We start from the raw sequence: 13,522 nt of genomic DNA on the forward strand, positions 1-13,522 counted from the left end.
TGGGCAAAGACCGAGAAATTAGAAGTATAAATAAATATAAGACAATTGTCTGACCTTCCAAATAGTTAAACAAATTCAGAGTGATATACCACTCCCATATATCCAATGGTCAGGGATGAAAAAATAAGTAATGCAATGTTGATCAGAAAACATAGTATCGTTTGCACCCCTGGAAATTAACGAGGCAAACCCTAGCAAGTACACTGACAATGCCTTACTTTTTCTGAGTTTCCACATTGAGGAATCAGTATGGAGCAAACAATAAGAGACTAGACAATAACTTCTTTTTTTAAAATATATTTTTATTGGTTTCAGAGAGGATGGGCGAGGGAAGGGAGAGAGAGAATCACTGATCCGGCTGCCTCCTGCACGCCCAACTACGATGGCTCGAACCAGCAACCGAAGTATGTGTCTCTGGCTGGAATCGAACCCGGGACCCCAAGACAACACTCTATCACTGAGCCAAACTGGCGAGGGCACAAGATGTATTTTTATACCTTCTTAGGACGATAGTGGCGCTTACCCTGATTCAACCGAGGGTTACAACTCTCATGTACCTGGGATAAGGTAATCTTTCCCGAGAAAACTCTTAACTCCAACATCTGGCTTGCATCATGACATTTTTGCTTACCCATTTTCCAGCTGTCACGAGGATCATGTTCATTCTGTGGAACGTTGCTCGGGGCAGAAATACGAACTTTGTTGTTCAGAGGAAAGGTCATCGCGCATTTTTGACCTGTCATGCAGTTCTCTGATGGGGCGGAGCAGAAGCCCGCACTTGTTTCCCCCCACCTTGAACTAGAAGGTGAAGAAACACCATCACTGGTGTTTCTAGTTCTCTCTCCCTCTCCCTGCCTCTCTGGACTCAATACAAATATATTTTAGAAAATGAATGAATCGATTGCACCCTAACTCGAATGACTGATGTGTCTGTCGGAGAAAGGAGAAGACTATTCCAGCTACAGAGACTCGGGGCGGGGGGCCAGGCATGGAGATACCCAAGGAAAGAGGGAGGTAGCGACTGGAGTTATTTGGCCACAAGCCAAAGAATTTCTCTAGGATCTGGGAGCGGCAAGGAAGGATTCTTCCCTAAAGCCCTCGGTGGGAGTGTGGCCATGCCAACAACCTTGGTCTCAGATTTATACTGACAGAAGGAGGAGAGAATAAACTGTTATTTTGAGCCACCCACTCTGGTAATTTGTTACCACAGCCCTCAGAAACTGATGTGGGGGAACGGTTCACTGTTTGCAAAACAATTGATGTGATGCCTACCATCCACCACCAAACCAAGGATGGAAAAATCATGTGATCCTCTCCACGGACGCAGAAAAAGCATTTGACACGTTCAACCTCCATCGACGACGAAAACGTGCAGCGAAGCGGATGGAGAAGGAACGTGCCTCAAAATGATACAGATTACCTCGGACAAGCCCACAGCTGACATCATACTCAGTGGTGAAAAGCTGAAAGCTGTTCTTATTAGACAAGGATCCGCCCACTGTCGCTACTGTTATTCAATAGAGTATTGAGGACCCTAGCCACAGTAATCAGGCAAAAGTTTAATATGGTTAATCAAGGAATTCAGCCAAGAAGCAGGGTACAAAATTAATATACAGAAATCAATCATGTTTCTATACATTAATAATGAATAATCAGAAGGAAAAAAAATAGAGAAAACACTCCCATTTACAATTGCATCAAAAAGAATAAATTTAACCAAGGAGGTCAAAATACCTGTGTTCTGAAAACGACTGGACACTGGACAATGCAGTGAACACAAATAAGTGGAGGGATAGTCCATGGATTGGAAGACCTATCCTTAAAATGTCCATACTGCCCCAAACAATCTACAGAGTCAACGCAGTTTCTATTGAAATACCAATGGCGTTCTCTCAGAATTAGAAAAAAAAATAAAATAATCCTAAAATTTACATGGAACCAAAAAAAAGACCCTGAACTGCCAAAGCAATCCTGAGGAAGAAGAACGAAGTTGGGCGTACGGCGCCTTCTGATTTCAACCCGTCCTACAAAGCTATAATAACCGAGACAGTATGGTGCTGGCACAGAAACAGAGAACCGTGGGACGGAACCCTCAACAAGATACCAGCAAATTCCAACAATATGTGAAAATAAATAATAAGCCCTAGCTGGTTTGGCTCAGTGGATAGAGCGTCGGCCTGCGGACTGAAAGGTCCCGGGTTCGATTCCGGACAAGGGCATGTACCTTGGGTGCGGGCACATCCCCAGTGGGAGGTGTGCAGGAGGCAGCTGATCGATGTTTCTCTCTCATCGATGTTTCTGACTCTCTATCTCTCTCCCTTCCTCTCTGTAAAAAATCAATACAATATATTTTTTTAAAAAAAGAAAATAAATAATTATTGTGCAGCCCAAACTCGAACGCCGGCGCTGCTCGAACAGGATTTGACTTCCAGAAGAGCGGTGAAGACAAAGCCATCTATTTTGATACGTCCCATAAGTAGATATGGAGAGGAAAATCGTCTGGCCATCCGGTAACCGGCTTAGGTCGCCTGGGCCGGTTGGTCGTCTCGGCTTTGTTGTGTGTGTGTGTGTGTGTGTGTGTTTCAATGGTTCTCACGTAGTGTGGGGAGAAGGTCACCTTTTGGCTTTCCTTCCACTTTGTTTGTTTTCTCCATGTCTGGAGGGCATTGATACGCGTTTATGGGGACACAGGTATCAACCTCTACGGCGTGCGTCACACTTCCACGCAATGAAAAATTATTCCACCCTCGTGCCAGGAGGCCTCCCTTCGAAGAACCCCCCTCTGGGCACTCTCTCTGGATGATGTGATTTACTTTCTTCACCTCCCAAACGTGGGTTCCCTCTATGCTCTGCCACAACATTGTGTCTCCTTCGCAGTATGCATTGCAAAAAATTTATTTTTTAAGAATATCCCATTTCTAGGAGACATATGTAACATTTCCAACAGTAAAGAATTAAAAAAAAAAAAAAAAGAATGTGCCCTAACCGGCTTGGCTCAGTGGAGAGAGCGTCAGCCTGTGGAGTGAAGGTCCCGGGTTCGATTCCGGCCAAGGGCATGTACCTTGGTTGCGGGCACATCCCCAGTGGGAGGTGTGCAGGAGGCAGCTGATCGATGTTTCTCTCTCATCGATGTTTCTAACTCTCTATCCCTCTTCCTTCTTCTCTGTAAAAAAATCAATAAAATATTTTTAAAAAAGAATGTTCCATGTCTGTTTTTTTTTAATAGTGTATTTTTCTTTTTATATTTTTATCGATTTCAGAGAGGAAGGGAGAAGGACAGAGAGAAACATCAATGATGAGAGAGAATCATGGATGGGCTGCCTCCTGCACAAGCCCCACTTGGGGATCGAGCCCACAACCCAGGCATGTGCCCTGAACGGGAATCGAACCTGATCTCCTGGTTCCTAGGTCGAAGCTCAGCCACTGAGCCACACCCGCTGGGCTCGGTCATCGTATGGACTGAATGCAATGATGGCATGACTCGTTTGCTTGTTTGCTTCCACCACTTCCCCTCACTATGGATGGCAGAGACCACCTCCCTCCTCGTTCTGTGCCAGGAACAGTGGCAGCGGCGTGTGCAACTAATCGTTGCAGCGTGCAGATGAGAGCCGTTGTTTTTCCTTCCCTCCATGGAGTCCCGGGAAAGGTCACTTAATCCACCTGCAATCTTATCTCTGATTCCCAGGTGACCTTTCTAAAGATCAATCCCTCAGTTGCAGGCAGACCGGCTGCCTTGTGGGTCTGGGCGTTTCAGTCCTTGGGCCTCAGTTGGCCAGGCATGCACAACGTCCCCCCCGCCCCCCTTGGGGGTACTGGAGAGGCCGAGGGGCCGAGGTCGCGTCCCCTCCCCGCCCAACTGTGAAAAGCAGCAGCAGTCCCTGGCCTCACTTCTTCTTTTCTAGCAAAAAAAAAAGGGACCAGGCTGCCAAACAGCTACTCCTCTCAAATGAACTTCTTCCAGCCCGGCTGGTGTGGCTCGGTGGTTGAACATCGACCTATGTGTGAACCGGGAGGTCACGGTTGGATTCCCACCCGGGATTGATATCCCGTGTGGAGCGTGCAGGAGGCAGCCGATCGGTGATTCTCTCTCATCGTTGATGTTTCTTTCTCTCTCTCTCTCTCTCTCTCTCTCTCTCCCTTCCTGTCTGAAATCAATCAAAAATATACATATTTTTTTAAAACGTGAACTTCTTCCAGGCACATGATAGGGCATTGCTCAATAGCTGCTAAGCACATTCCTGCGAGTGCTCTTTCTCAATCCTTGGGCTTGTCTTTGGGGCCGGGATGGGGGCTCCAAGGTTGAGGCTGCAGCCAGCAGCCTATGTGGACAGCAGGGAGCCAGAAGGAATCACATTTCATGCGGGATAGGGGAAGGGCGGGCGGGGGGGGGGAGGGGGGGGAGCCTGGGCCTCTGTGCTGGGAGCAGGCGCACTGTCCACTGGAGTCTCTGGGGGAGACCTCCCCCCCTTTCCCCTGGTCACTATGGAAACCAGCGCTGGGACAAGGCTTCTCCTAGTCCCCAGCTTGCCAAAAACAGCCTATCCGCAGCTGTGTAATCTGTTTCACATTACAGTTTGAGGCAGCCCCCACCCCCAAAACCGTCCTGCCCCAGAAGATTTCATTACAATGTCTCCATGTACTTCCTGCACCCCTGGAGCTTGAGTGACAGAATCTCCATGTAAAAGAGTAACCCCTTTTCCTGAGTTTGACTGGCAGGTGTTTTTGCAAACTCCAGGGCTTTCGTTTCTAAGCCGCTGGCCCCTGAGATGACTTATGTTCCATATCGAATAGGTTCGACCTGGGAGAACCCGGCCAACCCAATTTATCACTGGAGCTCCAGACCCCAATCTTGACCTTGAATTAAACAAGTTGTAGAAGGCCCTGGCCGGGTGGCTCAGTTGGTTAGAGCGTGGTCCAGATACACCAAGGTTGCAGTTTCGATCCCGGGTCAGGGCACAAACAAGAATCAACGAGTGAACGCAAAAAAAATTGATCTTTCCCTCGATCTCAAAAAAAAAAAAAATTTTTTTAAGGAAGCTGTGTTTGCCTTCTTTCCCACAGTGCCATCCGTCCCGTGAGAAGGTCTGCATCTCTGTTTTATGGGCAGGCACCTCATTAGAGAGCAAGGAAGCTGCTAACCCCTCCTTCACCCCCAAATGATACCTTCTCTACTTGAAACCTATCCCGAGCTTATCATTTCCCCCCCCATCCCCCTCTCCATGAATTTTCTTCTTGGTGGGAAATGCAGCCTCACCAATAGATCTTTTCCTGGGTAGAAAGGATGTCACTTTATCAGACATACACCTGGGCTCCAAGGATGGGCACCATGAGGGGTCTGCCTTGTACTTGGTTGCAAACTTGAGCATCAGTTCCAGTGCTTTAAAACCAGGGGTGAGGAACCTTTTCCTACCAAGGGCCACTGGGATATCGATAACACCTTTCGAGGGCCATACAAAGTTACCCGCTTAAAGATTAGCCTGATCACGTGATTTACAATAGCTAAGATCTGGAAACAGGCCAGGTACCCAGGTATCCATTTATCCGTATCAGGAGGTAAATGGGTAAAAATTCTGTGGGACATTGACACTATGGAATACTATGCAGCTGTAAAAAAAAAAAAAAAAAAAAAAAGAGGGATCGTGTACCCTTGGGGACAGCATGGGTGCACCTGGAAACTATTATGCTAAGTGAAATGAGCCAAAGTGAGAAAGACAAATGGTCTCACTTGTTTGTGGAATCTAATGAACAAAATGAACGGACCAATAAAATAAAACCTGGAGCAGGGAGGCATGGGACAGACGACATACCTCGATGTGGGGTTGTGAGGCAAACCGAAGAACTTAGATATGTACTAGAGGCCCGTTGCAGGAAGATTCCTGCAATAGGGCTTCCTGCCGTGGTCTGCTTCCCTCCCTTCTCTGCCACCCCGCCTGCTTCCCTCCCTTCTCCACTGCCCCGCCTGCTTCCCTCCCTTCTCCGCAGCCCCACTTGCTTGCTTCTCCGCAGCTTTGCTCCCTTCTGCAACGCTTGGCTTCCTTCTACGCCGTCTTCAGTCTTCGCTCTACTGCTGGATATGCAAATTAACTGCCATCTTGGTTGGGTTAATTTGCATACTCGCTCCTGATTGGCTGGTGGGGTAGCGGAGGCACGGTCAATTTGCATATTACTCTTTTATTAGATAGGATATGCATAGCCCATGGACACGGGCAATAGGGTAGTGAAGACCTGAGGGTGAGGGGGTGGGTAGGGGTTGGGGGGAGGGGGAACAGGGAGATATCTGTAATGCTATCAACAATAAAAAATATATTTTAAAATGAGGGAAAAAATTAGCCTCCTCTATTTGGTCAAACATTTAATTAACTCGCCCCTCATGCCTTGGCAGGGCCAGACCAAGTGATTTCGAGGGCCTTCTATGGCCCACGGGATGGACGTTCCCCACCCCTGCCTTAAACCCTCTGAGCAGAATACCTCACAGTGGTCCTAACGCTCGGGCCCTGGCACGGTATTAAACAACTCTCGTCACAAGTGAGGAGGGAAGTGAGCTGTAGTAGAGGTGGGGGTCTATAGGTGACCGTGAACCACCGCACCAGAATGAGGTCAGGTCCAGCTCACACGGCAATGAGAACCCAAACAGCCTTCTGGCCAGAGCTCTGCTATCTCACGGCAGCGGGAGCTTTTCTAACTTTACAATTGTTTTTATAATAACCACATTCATACTTTTTTTTAAAAAAATACACAACGGTGTTCATGCTTTCACGATGGTTGTGCCCAAGTTTGAAGTGTGATGTCATGAATCCATTAAATCCAGGCAGGAAAAATAGGAGGATGCGATTTTAATAACTTTACAATGGCAAAAATGATGGCCCATGGCCCACGCTGAGCTGAGATTTAAATAATTGGCTCAAACCTTTTCATTAGAGGGGGGGGGGGAAATATCTTCAATGAACTAACTAGTTTGCCAGAATCATTAGAAAATAATAAACGTCCAAGGTGAACAGAAGAAAAGGAAATGAATGGATATAAAATGCGAGAAGTGAGGATGATTCTTGAAGAAGCATGTGGGCAGTAAGTTGATGCCGAGCCCTTCTTAAATAATAAAAAAATAACATAACTGAAAGCGCTCTGTCGGATGTACTGAGAAAAATAGAAATCTACAAGTTAAAGAACAACATGAAAGATGGAACAATCCAACTAAGATATATCTGAAAGATGTGTAGGAATTAACCTTGTGAAAGGAAATGTTAGGAAATCCAATCGGAGGAACTGGGGTGGGGATAATCCCCCTATAAGGGATACAGGCAGTAAAATCCAAAGAAAGAGAAACCGTGTGGAAAATCCTTCCGAGTCAACCTACTCGAGAAAAAAGAGAGAAATGAGAAATGGGATACAAGAAATAAAGAGAGTTCTAGAAATGCCCAAACAATATTGGATATAAGCTTTGGGTTTCAAGGGACAATAACCAGACACAAGATGGCATATTTATTTATTTTCCTTTTCTTTTTCTTTGTTTGGGTGGCATATTTAATGGATTTTTTTTTTTAGAGAGAGAGAGAGAGAGGAAGGGAGAGGTATAGAGAGAAACATCATTGATTGGCCGCCTCCTGCATGCCCCCGCCACAGGGAATTGAGCCTGCAACCCGGGCATGTGCCCTGACCAGGAATCAAACCAGTGGCCTCTTGGTTCCTGGGTTGACGACCATCAACCACTGAGCTACTCGGGAGGGGCCACGGTGGCCTATTTAATCGGCCCTAGCCGGTTTGGCTCAGTGGATAGAGCATCAGCCTGCGGCCTGAAAGGTCCCCTGTTCGATTCCCGGTCAAGGGCACATGCTAGGGTTGCAGGCTTCATCCCCAGTAGGGGCATGCAGGAGTCAGCCAATCAGATTCTCTCTCATCATTCATGTTTCTCTCTCTGTCCCTCTCTGACATCAATAAAAAATACATTAGCCCTAACCGGTGTGGCTCAGTGGATAGAGCGTCGGCCTGCGGACTGAAAGGTCCCGGGTTCGATTCCGGTCAAGGGCATGTACCTTGGTTGCGGGCTCCATCCCCAGTAGGAGGTGTGCAGGAGGCAGCTGATCGATGTTTCTCTCTATCCCTCTCCCTTCCTCTCTGTAAAAAATCAATAAAATATATTTAAAATAAAAAAATAAAATAAAAAGAAGAGAAACTTTCAGCTTGAGGAAGCCCAGGAAGGGCTGAAGGCCCACACTGGCTCACACCAGGGAGGCTTCCCTGGTGGGGGGACAGGAAGGGAGGGAAGGGCAGCGGAGGGGGGGCAGGGGGTGTCAGTTTTGTTTTGCCCATTGCACACTTGTTTTCAGAAATTAGAAAATACCAAAAAAAAGAAAAGAAAATTTAGAAAATACAGCCACCAATATGTTGCCCCTCTCTTGCCCATCACGTGAGCGAGAGGGCCAGATAGCATCTATGCGACCAGCTTCAAAAACAAGTTCCGGGCGTGGCTGGCAAGTTGGGACCAGCCAGGCGCTGTGAGAAGGTGGAGGTGACATTTCCCCGTGAACACGGAGCGGAGGTCGCAGGCAGCCGTCGTCACACGGGAGGAAGGGTGCTGGGCAAAACGGGGGGGGGGGGGGGGCGGGGGGTAAAGGTATCGTACGTTTCGGGGAGTAAACATGGCGATCTTGGAAGGATGAGCACTTTCATGGGGGAAAATAAATAAAATAAAAATCAAAATGACCCCAGGGACGTGGAAAACAAAAATCAATGGCTAGTCCCCTGGCCGGGTTGCTCAGTGGTTAGCGGGGGGGGGGGGGCGCCCAAGGGTCGCGGGTTCCCTTCTGCAGGAGGACACCTACGGGGGTTGCAGGCTCGAGGTCCGGTGCATGCTGGGAGGCAACCAATCCAGGCGCCTCTCGCACATCCATGTTCCTCTCTCTCTCCATCTCTCTCTAAAAAAAAAATCAATGGAAAAAGATGGCCGGGTGACGATGAAAACAAACCAATAAAAAAAATAAACATATAAATAGATATTTTTTAAAAAAAAATCAATGGTAGGGTTAAATAAAACACGTTCAAAAATAAAATAAAATCGATGACTATTCACACACTACCCATGTCACCCGGGGAAAGTCCCATTCGCCCACGGGGGTTGACGACATTCGCTATTTCTCTCTTTTTTTTTTTAATTTTTATTGGTGGATGGATTTGAGAGGGAGTAAGGGAGAGAGAGATTTTGTTATTTCCACGTAGTTTTGCATCCCTTGGCCTGGGCCCTGGACCTGGGCTCGAACCCGCAACCAAAATGGCGCTGCCGGATGAGCGGCGCAGCCGGGGCTGCCATCTTTTTGTTGTTGTTTTTACTTCTTTACGGCTGAAAGCGTCGCCTCTGTCCCCTCCTTCCGCCTTTCTTCACTCTGTGACCCCCTCTGCTTTGGGGGGGGGGACTCGACGGGATGGGTCTTGTCTCTGGGGTCCCGTGTCGGACCGACCACCGTCTCGCCAGGTGGAGACACCTTTTCTGGGCATCACCTCGCACCCTCAGGGTCCGGACACCACGCTGAACACCCCGGCCTGGGGTCTTTCTGGGGGTGACACCCCGGCCTGGGGTCTTTCTGGGGGTGACACCCCGGCCTGGGGTCTTTCTGGGGGTGACACCCCGGCCTGGGGTCTTTCTGGGGGTGACACCGCGGCCTGGGGTCTTTCTGGGGGTGACACCCCGGCCTGGGGTCTTTCTGGGGGTGACACCCCGGCCTGGGGTCTTTCTGGGGGTGGGCTCCTACCGAAGGCGATTCTGCGTGAGACGACGGCCATGTTTCCTCAGAAACGCGTTGAGGCGCCGTCAGGGAAACACCTTACCTCTTCCCCGTCCACCTTCCGCAGCGCTCAGCCTTCTCCCTCCCGTCTCCCCATGACCCGCTTAGGGCACACGGGGCACTTTGGGTGGGGGTTCATGGCTGCCATCCATTCCAGGGGCGTCTGTACCTTCTTGGGGTGGGGGGGGGCCTCGCCACGTTCCCGACCCGTCAGGCGCGACGCCCCGCCCCGCCCCCTCCGCAGCTGGAAAGGCGGGCATGCGCAGGGTCCCGCCCGTCCGAGCTCCCGCCCCGTCGGGCGCCGCGCCACGCCCCCTCCGGCAGCTGGAAGGGCTAGGCTCGCGGCCGCGCAGGCGCAGTGGCCCGCCTGACCGCTGGCCCCGCCCCCCTGCCCGCCCGCCGCTACGGAAGGCGCCGCGCGCGCAGCGACGCGCACTTCCTCTCCAGGCGTCCGTCTGCGAAGGGAGCGCAAAGGCTCGACGAGCTGCTGGACGCGGAGGCCCTGCCCTGGTCGCCCGGAGCAGACATGTCCGAAGCAAGTAAGCAGGGGTGCGACCCCAACTTTGCAGCCGAGGCCGCCAGCGCCGAGGCGTGCGGCGGAGGCGGCGGCAGCCCTGGGGTTCCCGGGGGGCCCCCCGCGCTCGCGTCCGCGTCCACGTCCCAGGCCGCGGCGACCCTGGCGGGGCCCGACAGCCCTCCCTCAGGCTCCGGCGACGCCCCTGCAGCCTCGCCGCCGCCGCCCGAGGCCTGGAGCGATGAGGAAGACCCGAAGGCCCTGCTGCAGGCCGCGGAGGAGGGGTGCGCCCACCAGGCCCCGAACGCGGCCCAGCCGGGCCCCGCGCCGCCCACCGCGGCGCAGCTGGTGCAGAAGGCGCACGAGCTGATGTGGTACGTGCTGATGAAGGACCAGCGGAGGATGATCATCTGGTTCCCCGACATGGTGAAGGATGTCATCGGCAGCTACAAGAAGTGGTGCCGCAGCATCCTGCGGCGCACCAGCCTCATCCTGGCCCGCGTCTTCGGGCTGCACCTGCGGCTGACCAGCCTGCACACCATGGAGTTCTCGCTGGTCAAGGCGCTGGAGCCCGCCGAGCTGGACAGGGTGGCGCTGGGCGGCCGCATGCCCATGATGGGCCTGCTGCTCATGATCCTCAGCCTCATCTACGTCAAGGGGCGCGGCGCCCGCGAGAGCGCCGTGTGGAACGTGCTGCGCATCCTGGGGCTGCGGCCCTGGAAGAAGCATTCGACCTTCGGCGACGTGCGGAAGCTCCTCACCGAGGAGTTCGTGCAGCAGAACTACCTCAAGTACCAGCGCGTGCCCCACGTGGAGCCCCCCGAGTTCGAGTTCTTCTGGGGCCCCCGAGCCACCCGCGAGATCACCAAGCTGCAGATCATGGAGTACCTGGCCCGGGTCTTCAAGAAAGACCCCCAGGCCTGGCCTTCCCGTTACAGGGAGGCCCTGGAGGAGGCCCGGGCCCGGCGGGCGGCCGCGCCCCCGACCCCCTGCCCCCGCAACAGCTTCTCCGAGGACTAGCTGGGTCCTCGGAGGGAAGCGGGGAGTCCCCTCCCGGTGGTGTCTGACCCCTCTCACCAGGCTGGTGGTGGTGGGGTGGGGGGGGGGTGCGGCGAGGGGCCTTGTTAGAGTCTTAAGGGGGTTTCCAGTGCAGTATTTCACGTGTTACACGTTTTAAGTTTTCAGTACCCATGCTTTTATACACCTTTGATTAATGCCACGTTGTATTCCTTTCTGTCCTCTCTCACGGAGAAGGTAGTGGGTTAGGAGGGTTCCCTGCATGTCTGTTTTATAAGTAACCTCTCTGTTGGTGCTTTCGGCTTCTGTGCTGCCTTTCTTGAATTTTTTTTTTTCCCCTTTTGTACCAGAGACGTGCTAAAAAAAAAACACAAAAAAAAAACACAAAACAACAACAAAACAAACAAGAACACACCCATTGAGAAGTTTTCCATCTTAATTCTCTTTTTTCTATGGGACAGCCTGACATGCTGTGCCTAGGGGTGGACTGTGCCCCAGGAGAGTGTTGATTGATGAGAAGGACTCCACCCGCGAAAAAAAGAAAGAAAAAGCTGGCCTTTTCAAAGCCAAGAGGGAAAAAGTCAAGCTTCCAGCCCCTTCGGCTGGCGAACCCCCGCTGTGGGCACAGGCGGCATCGGTGTGGCGTGACGTGGACTGGACTGGTCCCGTCTCGGTGTGGGCACTTTTTTACTAAAACCCGAGTTACCAACCCCCACCCCTGAGTAAACTTTTAAAAAAAACAACAACAACACCAAACAGTAAAGTTCTTGTGATACGATCATTTCTGGAGAAAAGCGTGCTTTTTATCTTGTCCGCGGCGGCGTGCATGCGGGCTGGGCTGGGCTGGGCTGGGGAAACGGGGGACGTTTACAAGGGGCAGCAAATGACAGCTATTTCCGTGGGGGTGGGACAGTCACGACTCATGGTGACCCATAAACGGTGCGAACTTTTATAGTTGGTTTGTTTTTTTTTTTTAACACAACACACACATTCAGCGCTGAGGCCGATCCCGAACGGTATAAAGAAAGCGCGAATGCTTATCCTCAAAGTCCGCAGAAGTAGCGATGATTCATGTGGAGGATAATTTCCCTTTTTGTGGTCGCTGAGACAGCACTTGGCTTTTTTTTTTTTTTTTTTTTTTTTAACTTAACCCTCACAGCGGCCTTTTGCACCGGGGAGGAAGGTCAGGAGCAAAGCCGGCATTTAACTTGCCCCCCGAGAACATCAAGTTTAACGAGAGGAGGGGCTGGGATTGGAACCCACACCAGAGCCTCCACTTTTCCCCAACTGCCCCCCTTCCCCATCCCTTTCAGTTGATTTCTTTAAAAATGTCACGTTAGAGTCTCTACTCTTAGTTCCCTACCCCAAACGCGTGTATACACACACACACACACACACACACACACACACACACACACACGCGCACACGGCTAAGGGACCCTCCCGTTAATCTTGTAGAGAAAGCAACCCTAGTGGGGTTGTACAAATTAAGAAACTTGCTTTCACAGAGATTAATGGGCCTCATCAAGTCACACTCCGGCGTAGCCGTGAAGCCAAGATTTGAAACACGGCCCTCCCTTGAAGGGCTGAAGTGAAGGAGCCAGAAGAACACCCGTGGGACTCCCGGGCGGGGGGGGGGGGGAGGTGGGGTTGGGTGGGGTGGCGGGGGTGGGGGGGGGGACAGTTGCCTCTTCGGACATCTGTGGCCGAGCAGTTCTTGAATTGCAAAGCGCCCCTAGGGAGTCCTCGCAGGGTGGAATGGGGTGAGGGTGGGGTGTGTGGGGTGGGAGATAAAGCCAGGAAGATTTCAGTCTTGTGAGCGGGTGGGGGGCGGGGGAGAGAGAAACAGGCCTTCGATAAGACCAGAAATCCTTCACCCTTCAGGAGGTCGGAGAAGATGGTGTAGGAAGCGTACAGCTACAACCCCTCCGTGCGGTGGGACAGTCACCACGCGTAGACGCGTGAATTTTATAGTTTTATTTGTTTTTAAATGCATCTCAGGTGCTCAACACGTCGGCCAATACAGAAAAGGCAGAAATAAAGCACAAATGCTCATACTCACAGCCTATCGAAGGAGCAGCTGTTACTATCTGGTCAAAGCCGTTTTGGGGGGGAACATAGACAATGAGAGGCATGCATCGCCCCTAAAAGGACTAAACAGGAAGTTATATTGGGGTGAGGGGGTTCTGTCCTGCTTTGGGACCTAGGGTTCCCA

General features: G+C 51.3%; 1 protein-coding gene across 1 annotated transcript; it reads left to right on the top strand.

Annotated features, from left to right (window-relative positions):
- Positions 1-10,186: 10,186 nt before the first annotated feature.
- On the top strand, positions 10,187-12,081 carry NDN (necdin, MAGE family member). Its single transcript, XM_080651852.1, has one exon. It carries the CDS (start codon positions 10,303-10,305, stop codon positions 11,308-11,310), a length of 1,008 nt encoding a protein of 335 aa, XP_080507978.1. The 5' UTR covers positions 10,187-10,302; the 3' UTR covers positions 11,311-12,081.
- The last annotated feature ends 1,441 nt before the right edge of the window (positions 12,082-13,522 follow it).

Source organism: Plecotus auritus, assembly GCF_963455305.1.
Source record: "Plecotus auritus genome assembly, chromosome: 15".
NCBI lineage: Eukaryota > Metazoa > Chordata > Mammalia > Chiroptera > Vespertilionidae > Plecotus > Plecotus auritus.